The 23,052-nt window shown below is 37.1% G+C and overlaps 1 protein-coding gene across 3 annotated transcripts in view; it reads right to left on the reverse strand.

The window, feature by feature from the left end:
• Positions 1-23,052, reverse strand: part of TRAPPC8 (trafficking protein particle complex subunit 8) — a 92,270-nt gene that overhangs the window by 9,332 nt on the left and 59,886 nt on the right. For all 3 annotated transcript variants that reach the window (XM_007455161.1, XM_007455162.1, XM_007455163.1), the window contains exons 20-26: positions 20,914-21,356; positions 19,430-19,577; positions 16,233-16,329; positions 7,989-8,057; positions 7,840-7,898; positions 5,116-5,289; positions 1,603-1,704 (exon numbers count right to left, since the gene is read on the reverse strand). In XM_007455161.1, the coding sequence (XP_007455223.1) occupies positions 1,603-1,704; positions 5,116-5,289; positions 7,840-7,898; positions 7,989-8,057; positions 16,233-16,329; positions 19,430-19,577; positions 20,914-21,356 (1,092 nt within the window). The remainder of the gene's footprint in view (positions 1-1,602; positions 1,705-5,115; positions 5,290-7,839; positions 7,899-7,988; positions 8,058-16,232; positions 16,330-19,429; positions 19,578-20,913; positions 21,357-23,052) is intronic.

The raw sequence follows: 23,052 nt of genomic DNA on the forward strand, positions 1-23,052 counted from the left end.
AGCAAGAATTAAAACTGCTTTTGACTTATGAGTGAGAGAAAAGTGACTAGAGGTTTACTCTGGAGGAGGGAAGATTTGTGCCTGGAAGCGATCAGGAGCAAAACTTCTGGGTGCGGGTCATGTTCTCTCTTTCTTGATCTGGGTCCTCCTTATATTGAAGGGTTCTTCAATTTGTGAAGAGTCAATGACCTAGTCACTATTCTGCATTTACGTTACACTTTAATAAGAAGTTCAAAAAATGCACTATTGTTTATTATAATCTAATCATCTAAGAAAAACAAGCTGTTATTTGAGACTTCTAAATTATACTAAATGAATCTCTACATACCACTTACCAGGAGGAAAACACACGAACAACGGCCAGAAAAGGATACCAAAAACCTGAAGCTAGTTTACTGAGGGAATATTTAGAAGAGCTTCCCTCTCTTCTAGCTTAAAAACAACAACAGGTATTTTTGCAATGAGTGCTGGACAATTTGTACAGTAGTTTTATAATAAGGGTTTGATTCAACCTTATGACAGACAGTCCCATCACAAGAGAGGCAAGGTATAAAGTACTATTACCCCTGTTTTATATGTAAGCTAAAAGTTTATCAAATTATGCGAGTAACTTGCACTAGGCCATCAATCTAAATGTCTCTGGGCTCCAAATATATTATTCTTAGTATGATGAACATGCTGCATCTCCCAACTCAGTTAATCATATAAAGAGAATATAAAGTATTTCAAAGGTGAAATACAGAGGAAAAAAAGGATATGCCCTACACAGTATTTTAGAAAAATGGGACTACAACTTGAGTGAATTTTATAGAAATCACTTTGTTTCATTTTCTAAGAGAAAAATCTTGCCTTGAGATGTTTGAAATTATCAAAATATGACAATTTGCAATTAAAACTTGGGACTTTTTTTTTTTTAACATCTTTATTGGGGTATAATTGCTTTACAATGGTGTGTTAGTTTCTGCTTTATAACAGAGTGAATCAGTTATACATATACATATGTTCCCATATCTCTTCCCTCTTTGTCTCCCTCCCTCCCACCCTCCCTAAAAACTTGGGACTTTTTTAACTAATCAAATCAGTTTGAGAAAAACAATTTTCTTAAAATAAGAAACAGATTTGGGTTTAAATATTTACACATATTATGAGAACTTTTGGTAAGATTAAACAGTATTTTAGGAAAAGTAAGAAAATAAACAGTACTACCAGCTTCTGCACAACTCCAGAGGCCATCCTTTACACTGTATGATAAGCCCCATAGAGTTCTGCAGTGGTATGGGCCTGTTAAACAACAAACAAGATAATATAAAGAATATGGTTCCCTTCCTCTCAAGCTAACTGTGAGTTCTAGATTCAATAAAGAATATATCTTAGGAAACCCCAAGATCACAAATGCATCTCAATACTCTTATGAAGTGCTAGTGAATTTTAAAATCAATTTATGTTCATTTCTAATTTTAATCAGCTTTCTGCCACCAAGCCCCAACTCAAATTCCAATATAAAAGCTTGCACAAACCAGACACCTTCAAAAACACAAAAAACAACCAAACAAAAAACCCCACAAGTTCACAGGAAGGCCCCAAAGCAAACTCTGTCATTACCTGTTTCTGAGGATATGAAAAAGCTTCTTTTCCTATAGTGCGAAGAACAACATGGTGCTGACCTTCCAAAATAAGCTGCTTACTGTCTTCCACTACGTATGCCTAGGAAGTACAAAGCACAAAAATGTTAGCCTGCTTGGCAGTAACCTCAAAAGTAACCAATGCAATATCTGATGGAAAGCAGAGGTATTATGGCTAATATCTATCAATTACCAACACTCATGGCTGTGTCAACATTTCTACTTTTGTTCATTCATTCAATCAATTAAGTATCTGTCAAAATCTGCTCTGCCTCAATATAAAACAGTTGGCCTGGATACGTGAGAGACACTTCTTGAAATCTTTTCCAATTTTCTCTAGAGCGCTTAAGAAACTAGTCCAAAAGAACAGTGCCATACCATAACACAAGTTTTTTTCTTTACTGGACTGCCAATATACAGGCAAAAGGCTTTTTCTTTTTCTTTTTTTAAAATATATTTATTTATTTTTGGCTGTGTTGGGTCTTCGTTGCTATGTGCAGGCTTTCTCTAGTTGTGGCAAGTGGGGCCTACTCTTCGTTGCGGTGCATGAGCTTCTCACTGCAGGGGCTTCTCTTGTTGCGGAGCACAGGCTCTAGGCACACGGGCTTCAGTAGTTGTGGCTCACAGGCTTCAGTAGTTGTGGCTCGTGGGCTTAATTGCTCCACGGCACGTGGGATCTTCCCAGACCAGGGCTCGAACCCATGTCCCTACATTGGCAGGCGGATTCTCAACCACTGAGCCACCAGGGAAGTCTCAAGGCTTTTTCTTATCGTCTTGCTTCTGAAATGCACCAGGGTTTATCATATAGTGCAGCAAAATCAGTGAGTACAATCATAGATCCTAGAAGTGGAAATGCCATGTCCTTGGAGATCTTAAATTTAAGTATTGATACATATGCTTAAAAGGAAAAAAAAAAGGCTTTTTTTCTTCCTATACAATGAACTGATCTCATCTAAATTAAAACACTTACTCCAGCACGTAACTTTTCTTCTTGAACTTCTTCTGTGTTGGAGAAAATAAAATCTGTAAATGGCTCTGATATACTGGTACTGTCACACTGTGCAAATACAGATGCTTAATTTTTTTTTGATAAGCCCAATTTCTTTTACTATTAGATTCAACACATTCAAAATTATTCAGTCAGAATGCTATAAACATTCCTAAATGTTTATTTTCAATTTCTATACTTATCATGAGTGACAATTTGCCATCCAGGGATCACACTTGAACTGCTGCACTAAGGCAGAGGCAGGCCCAGGACCTGTTCAGCACCCATCCATGCACAACCCAGAAATGCAGGAGGAGTTAAATACTTGATGGGGTGACCTTTAATCAAGAGAGGATGACAACTGATAGATAACATCCTGAGACAGGTCACACATCTTTTCCAATGGTCTCAAGGACCAAACAAAAGTCACCCATAGCCATGCATAACCCTATAATGCATTCTCTTTCCTGTACAAAGTCTTAGTTTTTCAAAACAAACCTTTATTTTTGGTTAAGATTGGTTATAAGTTATACTATACCCCCTTACCAACTAATTTTTTTTACAAAAATGTTGTCCAAGGTCTTAGTTTTCTCCTGAATCATAATTTTTTACAGTACTATGTTCCCTATGCATCAACTCCACAACTTAAATGACTTGTCAAGTTTTCTTCCATTCAAGGGGGTCCTTTGTGCACTATCTAGAGTCTTCACTGAAGAAAATCTACTAGTCACTTCCTCAAATGAGTTGAATAATAAACTTATCATAGCTACTAGCCCCTACCAAACTTAATATCCCATCCTGTAATCTATTCAAACTTCCATTTTCTAACTAAGGAGTATCATAATCTTGGGTAGTTTTCTTCTTCTTCAATGATGATCAGCAATACTAGTAATTAGTTTTTATTCAGGGTGATTTTTTTGAAAGATAACCCCTGGCCGCCCCGCCCCCACCAAGGTTACTGTGGGCTCAACGATGAGTACAGAATACAGCACACATAACTCAAAATCTTGTCTCACGAATATTACAAATTGTTACATGGCAGGAATCTGTGGAGTGATAGCTACAAATGCTAAAGGTCTACCATACATTTAATGGATGGGTGATTTACATTAAGAGGCAATGCTACTGAGCCTGAAAACAGAATTCTCTTTTTTTTTTTTTTGCAGTACGCGGGCCTCTCACTGCTGTGGCCTCTCCTGTTGCAGAGCACAGGCTCCGGACGCACAGGCTCAGCTTCTCCGCGGCATGTGGGATCCTCCCGGACCGGGGCACGAACCCGTGTCCCCTGCATCGGCAGGCGGACTCTCAACCACTGCACCACCAGGGAAGCCCAGGATTCTCTTGATTCTAAGCTCCAAGAACATTTGATTTCAAACTAATAACATGTAACTTATCTTTTTAACATTAAACACCTTCACCTTCTATAGTCAACAAAAGTTATCAATTTGCTTAAGCAGTTTTATTGAAATTCATGTAAAGCCAGCTTGGTTTCAAGAAAGTTTACTTAAAAGTGTGCAGTTTAGTAAAGAGAACACTTTAGAACATCTGAATCAATTTAAAATAACATGTTCTAATCATCTACTATGAGCATATCTCCATGTTAGGCCTTATATCAGACAATACAAAATCAAACCTCCTCACAAAGTTCAGGTGAATATCCCTGGGCAAGATCCTAAATTTCACTGCAGAATCATTTCTACAGTGGAAAAAAAAAAAGATATATACTTAAGATACAAAAGGGTGCACTGTGAAAAATAAACCTCTTCTGCATTATAGTTAACTTTAGGGAAGACCAATGCCTAAAGAACCTCATTCTGGTCTGCCATGTGTATGTGCAAATCTTAGTTGAACCTGATTTTTTTTAATTAAAATATTTTCAAATAATCTGAAAAATTTCAACACAGACCAACAATTAGATAATTGTAAAGAATTACTGTTAATTTGGGTGAGATAGTAATATGGTGGGGTTATATTAAACAAGAAAGTCCTCATCTGCTAGAAGTACACATAAAAGCAGATGAAATATGTCATTAAAAAATATATACTGCAGCTAAAAAATAAAGGAAGGTAAAAATAAAAGAAAACAAAGTAAAGAAATAGGTGAAAATGAACAGCAGCAAATTAGTCGCTGTTGGAGCATAAGTAATGGGTACTTAAGAGGTTCATAGTGCTATTTTTCCTTTTTCAGAGTTTGAAAATGCTCACAATAAAGAGTTTAATAACAGCATTTTTGCTTTCATGGAGCTTATCATGTCTACAATATTCTCAGTACCTCTTACAAGTAATATGTAACACAGAATAAAGTCATCTAATTTGAATGAATTCTTCCCTTTAGGCAAAACAAAAAAAAAGTTATTTTGGAACTGTTGAAAAACTTATAAAACTACTTCAATATTCAAATTGGAAAATTTAAGCAGAGAAAATATAAAAAGCAGCTTACATTTACTCTTCAGCTTAAGAATCAAGTATAAGTGAGGCTTGCTGAAATAATTTAACAACACATACCTTCCACAATACAACAATATTCAAATCCACCTCATTGCACTTCTGAATTAATCTCATAGTGTCCTCTATTGACTGTTTTTCTGTATGCAGAGAAGACTGGGCTTGTGGTTTCTTCAATTCAGAGGATAAACTTCGATAAAAGAAGTCTGCACATGGGCTTGCTGAACTTACTATCTGTTAAAAGAAAATCGTTTGTATGTGTTTTCAATTAGATATACCCTGCCAAAATTTATATTTCTACAACTTACATATACTCAAAAGGCTTATTCAGTAATTTCTTATCAATTTGGTTGAATACAAGGAGGCCACCCTAAGACTTGAATACCTAAAATATTTGGCACAAATTACCCTGAATCTTAAAGTTTGAAGCTCAAATTCATAAATCTACACTTCCATGGCACTGGCTTTAACCTTCTAAGTATCCAGGGAGGGTAAATGGATATCTCTAAGAAAATGAATAAAAAGTGAATTGTTGAGCATCTGACAAACGACATATATATGTATAACTGAATCATTTTACTGTACACGTGAAACCAATACAACATCGTAAATTAACTCTACTTCAATTTTTTAAAAAGTAAATTGTTAAAAGGAAATTATGATTTTTTTAACTATTAAAAATAACAAATATTTCCCATTCAAATACTTGGAAGACTAAGTGATATCCAATGAAACAGAACTAATGAAGCCACTGGCATTAACCTGGCTTTTTTTTTTTTTTTTTTTTTTTTTTTTTCTTGCGTTATGCGGGCCTCTCACTGTTGTGGCCTCTCCCATTTGCGGAGCACAGGCTCCGGACACGCAGGCCCAGCGGCCATGGCTCACGGGCCCAGCCGCTCCGCGGCACGTGGGATCCTCCCGAAACGGGGCACGAACCCGCGTCTCCTGCATCGGCAGGCGGACTCCCAAGCACTGCGCCACCAGGGAAGCCCTAACCTGGCTTTTATACTTGAAGGGAGAGAACAAGAGAAAAGATTTTTAAACAGAACTACAGAATTTCCCTTAATTAATGACTACTGTGTTTCATAGTAAAATCTCTACACTTAACAATTTCCTGCATTATAAACTATATTATATAGCTGTTAAGCTTCAAGCTAATTATTAAATATTAATAAATACATATATTTTCCCCCTTAGACATGAACTTTTTCTGGTAAACCATTGTCCACATAGTTATATCATCAACGTGTAGTGCCTGGTAAGTTCTATTTACTCAGATTCATCAAAAGGGAAAACGTCTTTGTTTATGCCATCTGCAGTGCTCGTATACAAAATTATTAACAATAAATATAATAAAAATTACAACCTTAATATAATTTAAGGGTCCTGATGATGTTTCTAGGGAATGTTTTTAAAAAGACACAAACAAAACAAACAACTGAAGTCCTAAAAGCTAAAATTCAACCATTCAGGAAGCAAGGAAGCACAGTGTCCAAAAGTCATACTCATTCTGGAATTACTGGACTTTTGGTGCTCTGGGATATTTCTAAATAGCTGCTTCCTCAAATGGCCAAAACATAGTACAAAGAGTGGGTCAGATGAAGGCAAATGATAAGCACAATACAAAAGTCTAAGTATGTTTGGAATTATCAAGGAGAAGAACACAAAGAAATACTAGTAACAGCACAAAACGACAGGGAATTTGGTCCGTATTTTTCAAAGCAGGTCCCCAAATCACCTCTTCAGATTATCTGCAGAGCTGGATGAAAATGTGTATTCCCAAACTCTACCCAAAGTATGAGCCAGAGCTTTAGAGGTGGGACGGCAAAGCTTTCATTTTTATAAAAATTCTCTAGATAAAAAATAGAGTGTGCAGAGCTTCCCTGGTGGCGCAGTGGTTAAGAATCCGCCTGCCAATGCAGGGGATATGGGTTGGAGCCCTGGTCCAGGAAGATCCCACCTGCTGCAGAGCAACTAAGCCTACACGCCACAACTACTGAGCCTGCGCTCTAGAGCCCACGCACCTAGAGCCCGTGCCCCACAACAAGAAGCCACTGCAATGGGAAGCCCCACGCACCACAACAAAGAGTAGCCCCCACTCGCCGCAACTAGAGAAAGCCCGTGCGCAGCAATGAAGACTCAACACAGCCAAAAATAAAATAAATAATTAAAAAAAAATAGAGAGTGCAGACTGATAACCTCAAGATCACCTCAAAGCTTTAGCAATAGAGCCCCAGGTCTCATCCAGTCCCACTGACTGAGAATTTACATTTTAACAAGATCCCCAGGTGACTTACATGCACATTATTTCAAAGTTTGAAAACCATTCTCAAGGTGGTTCTAACATATAATTATTGGGAGTATCAGTGCCCTAGTCAATAATACATTTAAAATTACAAAACAGCTTATTATTTGGGTCACAGAACCATGTGATACTCCCAAATCCAGAGGGTTATCATCTGTATGTTCCACTGTGACCACATTCCCAAATAAACAGGTTCCTTCACATAATCCTGTTTCTTTAACCCCAAGGACTAAACTTATTTCATGAGTATCTTACACTCTAAAAGAAAGTTAAATTTAAATAACTAATTAAAATGCTATATTCCATATAGCATTTTTGTTTGCTTTGGGGCATGAAGACAAGTTGCAAAACCCAACAAAGCTGACATGTTCATCCACCAAAGAATTTGGGGATTACTAAAGCAATAGTTTTACCAAAACAGTCAAGATACTCCAGACTGTGACTTTTAAAATCAAACGTTATTGTGCTTGTTCGCATACCTGTTCATTTCCAAAGATGATATCTGCAAAGGTATATTTTTCTGAGGACTGTGTAGCAACTAAAAAACAGGAGAGAACAAACTAATCATATCATTGGCATGAAATACAAAATAAACATTTAAGAAAGTGTGACAGTAAAATGAATTTACCTTCTTCCTCCTTACATCGTACTGCCTTGAAGCAAAACTTTCCCTTCTCCCTATTCGCAAGTTTGGCATCTAGGAAGAGAAAAGAGAAAATTTCAAGTATCTTTCTAAGTTTATAACATGGTAAAACATAATTCATTACTCAGACTTCTTCAGTCACACTGGAAAATATTTCATAATTATAAATAGTGTTTAATGAAAAGCATCTTTGCTTTCCTCTCAGTAAAGCAAATGTCATTCAGCTCTTTAAAAAGGTTAAGATTAAATTTTCTTGAAATGCATGTTCATATGCACATATTTCAGATATGTATGACATTATAGATAAACAGAAAATTTGAAAAATTAGAACTTGGGAGACAGGGAGTCCACAATTCCACCACTCTATCATTTCTGCATTTCCTATCAATATTTTTTTCATATGGATGATTTATACCAATATTACTATATGCACATATTTGCTATGATGCATTTTCCCACTATTGTGACACATTTTAAAAGCTTATATATTTTAATGACCACAAAATAATCTGAGTTGTAGCTTAATTCACATTAAAGCTCCATTTGATTTTTCTCTATTAAACATAATCTTACAATAAACTGCTCTGACTATATGGATCTTCTTATATTTTGAATTAATTCCTCTGTATAAATTCCAAAAATAAGAATTACTATGAGGCTACATAAGGGTTTAAACATTTTTTTTAATCTTTTAGAATACATTGTACAATTCTGTCCAGAAACAGTAAATACTTTGCCAGCTTCAATCTACTCTTACAAGCACTAAGCAGTTTCATACTACTAGCAGGATGATAAAATGATGGAAATATTTTGGAAAACAATTTGACAGTATGTATCACAAGTGTACATATTCTTTTGTTTAAAGTTATATGGGTATGCAAATACACAGAAAAGCCAGTCAACACACAAGTTTGATTACACACAGAAAAACCAGCTTTCCAATAGTAAAGGAAACAAAGAGAAACTTTCAATTCTAGTCTATATGTTTCTGTACTGTTCGAAATTTTGACACTGACCATGTATTCAGGCACTGATTTTACAACTGAATTTTTAGAAAAAGAAAAAATATATACAAATAGAAAAGATGTGGAATAAAAAGATGGGAAAGAATCGATTAACACAGTAATTTCACTTACAGTCATGTAAAGTAATGAAAGCACAATTTAATGCTTACAAAAGTTAATTATAAGAAAGTCATCAACCACCTAAACGAGCTCCAAAGATGGGCGCAAGCCGTGGCTATCAGCACAGACCCCTGAGAGGGGCATGAAACACTAAGGCTGCTGCTGTAGCCACCAAGAAGCCTGTGTGCAAGCACAGGTCACTATCCATACCACCCCTGCTAGGAGCCTGTGCAGCTCGCTACTGCCAGGGTCCCATGATCCAGGGACAACTTCCCCGGGAGAACACATGGTGCACCTCAGGCTGTTGCAACGCCGCTGCAGGCTCGCCCCACATTCCATACCCCTCCCTCCCTCCCCCCGGCCTGAGTGAGCCAGAGCCCCCTAATCAGCTGCCACTTTAACCCCATCCTGTATGGCAAACAGACGCCCTCAGGCGACGTACACACACAGGCGGACCAAATCCAAAGCTGAGCCCCTGGGAGTTGTGCGAACAAAGAAGAGAAAGGGAAATCTCTCCCAGCAGCCTCAGGAGCAGAGGATTAAATCTCCACAATCAACTTGATGTACCCTGCATCTGTGGAATACATGAATAGACAACGAATCATCCCAAAATTGAGGCGATGGACTTTGGAAGCAACTGTGTTTGCTTTCTGTGTCTAATTTGTTTCTGGTTTTATGTTTATCGGAGTTTAGTTTTTAGAGCTTATTATCATTGGTGGATTTGTTTATTGATTTGGTTGCTCTCTTCCTTTTTTATTTTACATATATATATATATATATATATGAGTTTTTTTTTCCCTTTTTCTCTTTTTGTGTGTGTATGTGTATGCTTCTTTGTGTGATTTCGTCTGTATAGCTTTGCTTTTGCCATTTGTCCTAGGGTTCTGATTGTCCTTTTTTTTTTGGTATACATTTTAGCACTTCTTATCAATGGGGGATTTGCTTTTTCGTTTGGTTTCTCTCTTCTTTCTTTCTCTCTTTTTAAATTACTTTCTTTTTTTTATTTTTAATAATGTTTTCTATTTTAATAACTATTAAATTTTATTTATTCATTTTTTTTCTTTCTTTTCTTTTCTTTCTCTCCCTTTTCTTCTGAGCCGTGTGGATGAAAGGCTCTTGGTGCTCCAGCCAGGCATCAGGGCTATGCCTCTGAGGTGGGAGAGCCAAGTTCAGGACACTGGTCCACCAGAGACCTCCCGGCTCCACGTAATATCAAACGGCAAAAGCTCTCACAGAGACCTCCATCTCAACGGTAAGACCCAGCTCCACTCAATGACCAGCAAGCTATAGTGCTAGACACTGTATGCCAAACAACTAGCAAGACAGGAACACAAATCCACCCATCAGCAGAGAGGCTGCCTAAAATCAAAATAAGTTCACCGACACCCCAAAACACACCACCAGACATGATCCTGCCCACCAGAAAGACAACATCCAGCCCCATCCACAAGAACATAGGTACCAGTCCCCTCCACCAAAAAGCCTACACAACCCACTGAACGAACCTTACCCACTGGGAGCAGACACCAAAAACAACGGGAACTATGAACCTGCAGCCTGCAAAACGTATACCCCAAACACAGTAAGTTAAGCAAAATGAGAAGACAGAGAAATACACAGCAAATGAAGAAACAAGGTAACAACCCACAGCCCAAACAAATGAAGAGGAAATAGGCAGTCTACCTGAAAAAGAATTTAGAGTAATGAGAGTAAAGATGATCCAAAATCTTGGAAATAGAATGGGGAAAATACAAGAAAAGTTTAACAAGGACCTAGAAGAATTAAAGAGCAAACAAACCAGGATGAACAACACAATAAATGAAATTAAAAATTCTCTAGAAAGAATCAACAGCAGAATAACTTAGGCAGAAGAAGAGATAAGTGACCTAGAAAATAAAATAGTGGCAATAACTACCGCAGACCAGAATACAGAAAAAAGAATGAAAAGAACTGAGGACAATCTCAGAGACCTCTGGGACAACATTAAATGCACCAACATTCAAATTATAGGGGTCCCAGAAGAAGAGGAGAATAAAAAAGGGACTGAGAAAATATTTGATGAGATTACAGTTGAAAACTTCCCTAATATGGGGAATAAAACAGTCAATCAAGTCCAGGAAGCACAGAGAGTCCCACACAGGATAAATCCAAGGAGAAACATGCCAAGACACACATTAATCAAACTATCAAAAATTAAATACAAAGAAAAAATATTCAAAGCAGCAAGGGAAAAGCAACAATTAACATACAAGGGAATCCCCATAAGATTAACAGCTGATCTTCCAGCAGAAACTCTACAAGCCAGAAAGGAGTAGCAGGACATATTTAAAGTGATGAAAGGGGAAAACTTACAACCAAGATTAGAGACTCTACCCAGCAAGGATCTCATTCAGATTCGATGGAGAAATTAAAAACTTTACAGATAAGCAAAAGCTAAGAGAATTCAGCATACCAAACCAGCTCTACAAAAAATGCTAAAGGAACTTCTCTAGGCAGGAAACAGAGAAGGAAAAGACAAACAAACGCAAAACAATTAAGAAAATGGTAATACGAACATACATATCAATAACTACCATATATGTAAATGGATTAAATGCTCCAACCAAAAGACACAGACTGGCTAAATGGATAAAAAACAAGACCCGTACATATGGTGTCTAAAAGAGACCCACTACAGACCCAGTGACACATACAGACTCAAAGTGAGGGGATGGAAAAAGATGTTCCATGCAAATGGAAATCAAAAGAAAGCTGGAGTAGCAATTCTTGTATCAGACAAAATAGACTTTAAAATAAAGACTATTACAAGAGACAAAGAAGGACACTATGTAATGATCAAGGGATCAATCCAAGAAGAAGATATAACAAATGTAAATATTTATGCACCCAACATAGGAGCACCTCAATACATAAGGCAAATGCTAACAGCCATAAAAGGGGAAATTGACAGTAACACAATCATAGTAGGGGACTTTAAAACCCCACTTTCACAAATGGACAAATCATCCAAAATGAAAATAAATAAGGAAACACAAGCTTTAAATGATACATTAAACAAGATGGACTTAATTCACATTTATAGGACATTCCATCCAAAAACAGCAGATTACACATTCTTCTCAAGTGTTCATGGAACATTCTCCAGGATAGATCATATCATGGGTCACAAATCAAGCCTTGGTAAATTTAAGAAAACTAAAATTGTATTGAGTATCTTTTCCAGCCAAAACACTACGAGACCAGATATCAATTACAGGAAAAAAATCTGGAAAAAATACAAACACATAGAGGGTAAACAATACACTACTAAACAACCAAGAGAACACTGAAGAAATCAAAGAGGAAATCAAAAAATACCTAGAAACAAATGACAATGAAAACACGATGACCCAAAACCTATGGCATGCAGCAAAAGCAGTTCTAAGAGGGAAGTTTATAGCAATACAATCCTACCTCAAGAAACACCTCAAATAAATAACTTAACCTTACACCTAAAGCAATTACAGAAAGAAGAACAAAAAAACCCCAAAGTTAGCAGAAGGAAAGATATCATTAAGATCAGATCAGAAATAAATGAAAAAGAAATGAAGGAAACAATAGCAAAGATCAATAAAACTAAAAGCTGGCTCTTTGAGAAGATAAACAAAATTGATAAACCACTAGCCAGACTCATCAAGAAAAAAAGAAAGAAGAATCAGAAATGAAAAAGGAGAAGTAACAATAGACACTGCAGAAATACAAAGGATAATGGGAGATTACTACAAGCAACTCTATGCCAAAAATATGGACAACCTGGAAGAAATGGACAACTTCTTAGAAAAGCACAACCTTCCAAGACTGAACCAGGAAGAAATAAAAAATATAAACAGGCTAATCACAAGCACTGAAACTGAAACTGTGATTAAAAATCTTCCAACAAAAAAAAGCCCAGGACCAGATGGCTTCACAGGCAAATTCTATCAAACATTTAGAGAAGAGCTAAAACTTATCCTTCTCAAACTCTTCCAAACTATAGCAGAGGGAGGAACACTCCCAAACTCATTCAACAAGTCCACCATCACTCTGATACCAAAAACAGGCAAAAATGTCACAAAAAAAGAATACTACAGGCCAATATCACTGATGAACACAGATGAAAAAATCCTCAACAAAATACTAGCAAACAGAATCCAACAGCACATTAAAAACATCATACACCATGATCAAGTGGGGTTTATCCCAGGAATGCAAGGATTCTTCAATATACACAAATCAATCAGTGTGATAAACCATATTAACAAACTGAAGGAAGGAAAACATGATCATTTCAATAGATGCAGAAAAAGCTTCTGACAAAATTTAACATCCATTTATGATAAAAACCCTCCAGAAGTAGGCATAGAGGGAACTTACCTCAACATAATAAAGGCCATATATGACAAACCCACAGCCAACATCGTTCTCAATGGTGAAAAGGTGAAACCATTTCCACTAAGATCAGGAACAAGACAAGGCTGCCCACTCTCACCACTATTATTCAACATAGTCTTGGAAGTTTTAGCCATAGCAATCAGAGAAGAAAAAGAAATAAAAGGAATACTAATTGGAAAAGAAGTAAAACTGTCACTGTTTGCACATGACATGATACTATACATACAGGATCCAAAAGATACTACCAGAAAACTACTAGAGCTAATCAATGAAACTGGTAAAGTAGCAGGATACAAAATTAATGCACAGAAATCTCTTGCATTCCTATACACTAATGATGAAAAATCTGAAAGAGAAATTAGAAAACACTCCCATTAACCACTGCAACAAAAAGAATAAAATACCTAGGAATAAACCTACCTAAGGAGACAAAAGACCTGTATGCAGAAAACTGTAAGACACTGATGAAAGAAATTAAAGATGATACAAACAGATGGAGAGATATTCCATGTTCTTGGATTGGAAGAATCAACACTGTGAAAATGACTATACTACCCAAAGCAATCTACAGATTCAATGCAATCCCTATCAAATTATCAATGGCATTTTAACAAAACTAGAACAAAAAATTTCACAATTTGCATGGAAACACAAAAGACCCCCAATAATCAAAGCAATCTTGAGAAAGAAAAACGGAGCAGGAGCAATCAGGCTCCTGGACTTCAGACTATACTACAAAGCTACAGTAATCAAGACAGTATGGTGCTGGCACAAAAACAGAAATATAGATCAATGGAACAGGATAGAAAGCCCAGAGATAAACCCATGCACATATGGTCCCGTTTTTTTTTTTTTTTTTTTTTTTTTGCGGTACGCGGGCCTCTCACTGCTGTGGCCTCTCCTGTTGCGGAGCACAAGCTCCGGACGCGCAGGCTCAGCGGCCGTGGCTCACAGGCCCAGCTGCTCCGCGGCATGTGGGATCTTCCCGGACCGGGGCACGAACCCGCGTCCCCTGCATCGGCAGGCAGACTCTCAACCACTGTGCCACCAGGGAAGCCCCAAGTCACATTATCTTTGATAAAGGAGGCAAGAATATACAATGGTGAAAAGACAGCCTCTTCAATAAGTGGTGCTGGAAACACTGGACAGCTACATGTAAAACAGTGAAATTAGAACACTTCCTAACACCATACACAAAATAAACTCAAAATGGATTAAAGACCTATATGTAAAGCCAGACACTACAAAAGTCTTAGAGGAAAACATAGGCAAAACACTCCATGACATAAATCACAGTAAGATCCTTTTTGACGAACCTCGTAGAGAAATGGAAAAACAAAAATAAACAAATGGAACCTAATGAAACTTAAAAGTTTTTGCACAGCAAAGGAAACCATAAACAAGATGAAAAGACAACCCTCAGAATGGGAGAAAATATTTGCAAATGAAGCAACTGACAAAGGATTAATCTCCAAAATTTACAAGCAGCTCATGCAGCTCAATATCAAAAAACAAACAACCCACCCAATCCAAAAATGGGCAGAAGACCTAAATAGACATTTCTCCAAAGAAGATATACAGATTGCCAACAAACACATGAAAGGATGCTCAACATCACTAATCATTAGAGAAATGCAAATCAAAACTACAATGAGGTATCACCTCACACCAGTCAGCATGGCCATCATCAAAATATCAACAAACAATAAATGCTGGAGAGGGCGTGGAGAAAAGGGAACCCTCTTGCACTGTTGGCAGGAATGTAAATTGATACAGCCACTATGGAGAACAGTATGGAGGTTCCTTAAAAAACTAAAAATAGAACTACCATATGACCCAGCAATCCCACTACTGGGCATATACCCTGAAAAAACCATAATTCAAAAAAAGCCATGTACCACAATGTTCATTGCAGCTCTATTTACAATAGCCAGGACATGGAAGCAACCTAAGTGTCCATCAACAGATGAATGGATAAGGAAGGTGTGGCAATATATACAATGGAATATTACTCAGCCATAAAAAGAAACAAAATTGAGTTATTTGTAGTGAGATGGATTGACCTAGAGACTCTCATACAGAGTCAAGTAAATCAGAAAGAGAAAAACAAATACCATATGTTAATACATATATATGGAATCTAAAAAACCCCAAATAAATGGTTGTGAAGAACCTAGGGGGAGGACAGGATTAAAGATGCAGACATAGAGAATGGACTTGAGGACATGGGGATGGGGAAGCGTAAGCTGGGATGAAATGAGAGAGTGGCATGGACATATATACACTACCAAATGTAAAACAGATAGCTAGTGGGAAGCAGCTGCATAGCACAGAGAGATCAGCTCAGTGCTTTGTGACCACCTAGAGGGGTGGGATAAGGAGGGTGGGAAGGAGACACAAGAGGGAGGTGATATGGCTATATATATATACGTATAGTTGATTCACTTTGTTATACAGCAGAAACTAACACACCATTGTAAAGCGATTATACTCCAATAAAGATGTTAAGAAAAAGGACTTTGATATAATGTAATATATGATATAATTATAGCAAAGTATATACAGATATTTAAATGAGTTAAAAAAAAAAGAAAGGCACCAATAATCTTATGACATTCTGGTACTGTTCTGAAAAAAATAAAATCAACGAAGGAAGATATCAGAATTTATTATGAAGAGGGAAAAAGGCACAAACCTTTGTTTTCAGAGAGATTTACAGATTTCTGTAACTTCCAGTGTTTGCTACTACTCGATACTTGTACTATATGGAATTCCTTAACACCTGCTTCACTCTATCAAAAGGAAATAAAAGAGTCATTCAAGATTTAGGAGCACTAACGTAGAATATTCTAATGAGAATGACACTGCTACCAAAGTCAGTATCAATTAACATAAGATGAAATTTTTATTTTGAAATAAATTAACAATACATTTCAGAAGTGTGAATTATTTAAATCCCTCTATAAACATTCTTAAAACACATAAGTCATCATCTTATTCACAAAATAGATTTAATTATAATATATTCTCAGTGGCAAATTTTTAAATATTGAAAGGCATTCAGTTAGAATCTATTATAATGAGTTATTTAATATATCAAAAATTATTTGCTGCCAATTTATAATCAAAACCATAGCACTTTTATTTCTTCTGATCTTTCTCTCACATTCCTGTTAAGGCAAAAAGCAACAAAGAACAGAATCCCAATATACAGTCAATGTACATAAAATTACTTAAATTGCATATATTTTTTATTCTCCTAAATAGGAGCTAATCTGAAATTATTCAAATGTTCTTACTCTTACAAATATTGATTTTTTGGGAAGATCACCGAAGTATCAGCACATTAACCATAAATGTCCTAAAATGAAGTGACCATACAAATTTATGAAGCTAAAAGACATTACAGAAATAATAACATTTCAAACAGGTATCTAAACTGAATCAATATGAAGCTAAGATTCTACTTTAATAAGATCACATTTCCTTCTTCAAGAATACTCATTTTGATATTTAGAGTATATAAACAGGAATGATAAAATGTTTGAAATGCTTTATATAAAGGAAATGGTACTGCTGGAAATGTATAAGTACAGGGTTATCAAGTTAATACTGAATGTGAAATCCTAACAGAACTTTGTAAATTTAAGCACATCAAAACACATCCTTGTCATTTTCCTACATTGCGCTGGTAGGCTTCTGTTATCATACAGGTGACTTCCTTTCATCCCATGTTTTTAATACTTTTACACCTGGAGATCTTCACCTTTCTCTAAGCTCTTCTACCTAGATTCTTAAGCCTGGACTTTCCCTTCCATCTATCTAGCTCTTTGGTTTTCTCCCTCTCCTTCAATTCAACAACTTGAGCGTGGACCCAGCTTGTCCCCAAAGCCTGCGTGGCCCCAAAGCATTCAATTCTAGGGAATCTTCACCAATGCCTGAGATTTATGGGCCTGAAGAAAAGTATGTGTCCTTGCAAATGTCATCTGCTGAGACCCACACGACATGGAGACTGTCTCTCCTCTTCCTTCCTTCTCCATGGATCTGCTTATTCAGGCCAGTCCTGATTCTCCCACAAGCCCCAGAGTAAAACTACTAGCCACGGCTGCAGACAAGAGCACAGAGAAGAAGGAAGAGATGGTCCTGGTCAAGAAGCAGGAGACCAGAACCGTGTTCTCTCAGATGCAGCTGTGTGTACTCAATGACAGATTTCAGAGGCAGAAATACCTCAGCCTCCAGCAAATGCAAGAACTTTCCAACATCCTGAACCTTAGCTACAAACAGGTTAAGACCTGGTTCCAGAACCAGAGAATGAAATGTAAGAGGTGGCAGAAAAGCAACTGGCCGAGGAATAGCAACACTGTGACTCAGGGCCCAGCAACTACAGAATACCCGGGCTTCTATTCCTACCACCAAGGATGCCTGGTGAACTCTTCCAGAAACCTGCCCATGTGGGGTAACCAGACCTGGGATAACCCAACTTGGAGCAACCAGAGCTGGAATAGTCAGTCCTGGAGCAACCAGAGCTGAAACAGTCAGACCTGGTGCCCCCAAGCCTGGAATAACTAGACTTGGACCAATCAATTCAACAACTATGTTGAGGAATTCCTGCAGCCCCAGATCCAGTTCTAGCAAAATTCTCCTGTCAGTGATTTGGAGGCCACCTTGGAAACTGCCGGGGAAAGCTCTAACATAATACAGCAAACTGCTAAGTATTTCAATTCCCAACAGCAAATCATGGATTTATTCCCAAATTACTCTCTGAACATAGAGCCTGAAGATTTCTAACGATGGCTGTATTATTCAATCTCAATTTGAGCTGTGACTGTATTACTTCCCTAGAATTTTTCTTTTACAATTACGTATCTCTCTGCCTTGATAAGCTGCTTTTCATTGTGCCTTTTGTGTCAATTTGGGGGTGTATGATTGGTGTCTACTCAAAGAGGTTTCAGAAGCATTGGCTTCTACAGACATCATGATAAAAGATGACTGGTGGCTATAGATAACTAGGTTATAATACTATTTTTTGGATATCTTTAGGATCTAGAACCTAACCTCAAGAATAGGGAACAAAAGTGCAAAGATGTGTAATGAAGGATTATTCATATTTTCTGGGATGGGGAGGCTTTACTTGTTAAGAACCTCAGTTGTTAAGGTGAAGGGTTAAGCTACAATGTGCTTCACTGATTTCCTCTACCCCTTTTTGCTATTTTACTACAACCCCTAACTTTTTCCACCAGGCTAGTATTTGTAGAAAGATGTTTTGATTTGTCCACATCATAATACTACCAGTTGGCTGGTTCGTTTATAAGTACCAATAAACAAAAAAATTACCCATTTAAAAAAAAAAACACATCCTCAATGGTGAGACTAGAAAGCACTTTATGAGATCTTTTTTGGGTTGAATTACTGGTATATGGCCATATACCATATGATTATGTATCATATTAATACCACTAATACCACTAGACGCTTTTTTGTGTGTGTGTGTGTGTTACGCAGGCCTCTCACTGTTGTGGCCTCTCCCGTTGCGGAGCACAGGCTCCGGACGCGCAGGCTCAGCGGCCATGGCTCACGGGCCCAGCCGCTCCGCGGCATGTGGGATCCTCCCAGACCGTGGCACGAACCCATGTCCCCTGCATCGGCAGGCAGACTCTCAACCACTGAGCCACCAGGGAAGCCCAATACCACTAGATCCTTTTATTTGAAGTACTGAGGGATAAAATTACAAAGCAAATTGAGAATTAACATGTTTTTACATTCCATTCTATATGAACATCCCTAAATTCCTAGTTTATGCTGTCTTGTGAAGGGAAAAAAAAATCATTACGAAAAACAAAGGATACACTTAAAATATAATTAAAGACAAAATTTAGTTTTAAACCAGCTTACGGTATTGGTATTTTCCACATCCACAAAGACTAGCATATTGCCTCCTCTGCCCTCCTCATCTTCAAGAGAATTACTTCTGCAGACAGTGGCTCGCACATTCAAAGATCGACTGGTACAAATGACTGCCGTGTGTCTTAATATTCTGTGACTAAAGAAGTAAAAATTACCAATTTAATCTAAGACTCTCTCCCAGTGTTATGATTCTCTAATTCCAAATAAAGCTTTTTAAAACTTATTCACCCTCAGGACAATTTATACTCTAAAAAAACCAAGACAGACACAATAAGGTAAAATTATCTAGTTAGCCTAACATTAGTTCAATTCTTTATTCTCAGTTTGGAAGAAAACTATTAGTCTCCTTTTTTCCCTGCTCATCAAACTCAGCCACAGTATAGTACATGAAAATAATCATCATACAGTCATGTCTTGATTATACCTCTTCTGATAGTAGTTCCAAAGTTAATGACTGAATGCCTACCAAGTAAATGCCAAACTTTCACCTGGCATTTAAGGCTCTCCACAATAGAGTTTTATAATTCAACCTTTATTCCCCCTTATACATTTTATACTGTAGCCAAACTAATTATATGCAGTTCATATTTCCCAACTTAGAAATTTTCATTCATATATACAGTTACTTCCGGGAATGCCACTACTCTCTTGCCTATCCCCTTTGATCCAAATTCTGAAATCTTTACTTTCTTTGGAAGCTCATTTTACCACTACTACATTCTACAAAGCCTTAATGGATTGCTTTGGCCAAAGAACTCTCTATAAGGGGAATTAACATTTACCGAGGACTTAAAATGTACCTGTCCTTACAAATATTATATCTTTTGGTTCTCATAGTAAGCCTTACAAGATATTTTATTAAATTTTAAAATGTAGCACAATTATTCCCGGTTAATTTTGTAAAAATGACAATGGCATTATCATAAAATACTCTATTGCGCTACAGGCTACAGATCCTTGTATAAGTCAGCTAGGTTTGATTTCTTCAGCGATGCCCATAATACCACCTAAATCATGTGCTCTGCAAATACATACATTTTGGGAGGCAGGGGAGGGCACTAGGGAAAAGGAAAAGGAAAACAGAGTAATTTTCTTTAAAAAGGATGACTGTAGGCAAGTTGTCTTCATATACAAATGACACCCTGTTTTAATACATGATACCTGTGAATTTCATTATTATGTGATAACTTTGGCCATAGTACTTAGTTGTATCGAAGAATCATGAAGTTTATAGAAAGAAGCATGAAAAAGATTAATGTAGCTTAATTTTTTCCACTTTTGGCTGCTTAGAACTTACAGTTAGATTAGGGACAACCTCAGATATAAACTTCATGCATAATTTGGAAGGGAGTAATTTCTCAGTAAACTATGACATATGTTAACAAATATCAAAATGTTCATTTGAATGGGTGTATATATATCTATATATATTAGACGTAGAGGTTAAACCTAAAAAGTTTTATAATACTCACCGTATTTTAGGCTGCTTTTTAACACTTTCATAGTAAAACAAAAAGTTAATTTCATGGACACCTTCTTCATCTGGCCCACGTAACCACATTGGTAGCTGAACTGAAGCTCCAGGTAGAAGAACAGTGTCAGGAAGGGGAACAGGAATCACCTCTGGCTGACTTCCTATGCCAATGCCAAAGTCTACAGAAGAAGCTGATGATATGAGTGCTGTACACACAGAGGTAGAATCTGTCACAACAGTCTTGTAAGCACTACAGTTCTCAGAAGCTGAGGGACTTAGTGGTGTTAGAACAGCTGTGTTACCACCAAAAGTAAAGAACTCTGGACGTTTAGAAACAACCTTCAATCCAGTAAGAGGACATTTGCTGACATTGACAAATTCTACATATGCTTTTCGGATTTCTCCACAGAGAAGCCCTGTAGGAAAATGTATAAAGAACACCTGCATTGGAGGGAAAAAATATTATTATATTGTCTGTTAAAAATTCTGAACCTCTAATTAATAACACTTTAAGATGCTGTATTTCTTTACTACAGGTTTACAAGTACTTTATTAATTCTCTTTGATATCTCCCTGGGTATGTGGTATTAAGAACTCCATTTTAAAAAAGAGGATGAGACAGAGACCAGTGTTACTCAGTAGCAGATTTTCAGAGTTATGAATTAAAGGTACAGTGTCAATAACTACAGGGCCACTGGCAAAACTTTCACAACTGTGTAGATTATGGACAAGAGAAGCTATAAGTAATTTAGCATGGTTACATGAACAATTATCAGCTGAAAAACCCTTAACATTGTCAACTTAAAAAGTAGCTCAACTATCTATTTATACAACATTAAAATGAAAAGAGGCACAATAGGTCTTAAAAGGGAAAAGCATATAGATGCATGATTCCACATGTATAATTTAAAAAGCCGGTATCTTCGAACATCCTCAGGCTTTCAGTAAGCCGTGTGGAAGCAAAACCTGATCTGACAAATGGAGGCTCTTTATAGCCTTTTCCATTTAGTGTGATATTCATGTGGTTCACTCAAGCCACATTAATGTGCTTGATTACTAGGTGCTGCCACAAACCCAACAGGGGTCACATAACGCTTTAGATAAAAACACACATGTATATGCACAATTTCTAAAAATTAAAAAAAAAAATTGACTTCCAACACATGCCTGGCCTCAGGATTTCAGATAAGAGATGGAAATACGGGCTAACAAAATCATCTAGTAAGTCATCTGCACTTAAAAGATCCACAAGAATAAATGTCAGAAGTACTCTGACAGCATCTAAGAAAGGAAGAATATAAAGGTAACAGTATGAGGAATAAAGTTACAGCTGGCTGTCCCAAAGGAGTTATGAAAGTCCGGTGGAGGCTTCCCTGGTGGCACGGTGGTTGAGAATCCACCTGCCGATGCAGGGGGCACGGATTTGTGCCCCGGTCCAGGAAGATCCCACATGCCGCAAAGCAGCTAGGCCCATGAGTCATGGCCACTGAGCCTGCGCGTCCGGAGCCTGTGCTCCACAACGGGAGAGGCCACAACAGTGAGAGGCCCGTGTACCGCAAAAAAAAAAAAAAAAAAAGAAAGTCCAGTGGAAATATCTGTCTTTTAGTCTTAGTTTGAATAGGACTTCATTATGACCATATTCTTAAGGAATCAGATAAAATTTGGGGAAATCAGAAGCTTTGAAAATGGACATGAGAAAATAAGGGATTAAGGCAGAAATCCAAAACACAGATTAAGAAGATGGGAAAAAATAAACCAAGCATTACACTGAAGACACTGATGATGTACTAATTAGCTAGTATCAAATAAGCTTAGTCAAATAAGCTAAAATTTGTGAGGGAATATCAATTTTGAGTTGTTATATCAAAAACAACTGCATGAGTAACAAGTGAAACAGAGTACTGTAAAGACACACTAAAAGACACACCGATACCCAGATACCATCAATAAGGCTACAGCACTGGTAGAATGGAAAGGGTGATGGAATAAGACCAGTGATACACCACTTGTAGGATACTGTGTAATATACCTTCAGAATAAAGGTTTTACTAAATACACTATGTTGACTCTAAGGAGAACCAGTGTATCTAGCATTTACTTCAAATGCACTGTTGCTCAAAGTCCTTTATTTTATTTA

Source organism: Lipotes vexillifer, unplaced genomic scaffold (assembly GCF_000442215.2).
Source record: "Lipotes vexillifer unplaced genomic scaffold, Lipotes_vexillifer_v1.1 scaffold90, whole genome shotgun sequence".
In the NCBI taxonomy this organism is placed as follows: domain Eukaryota; kingdom Metazoa; phylum Chordata; class Mammalia; order Artiodactyla; family Lipotidae; genus Lipotes; species Lipotes vexillifer.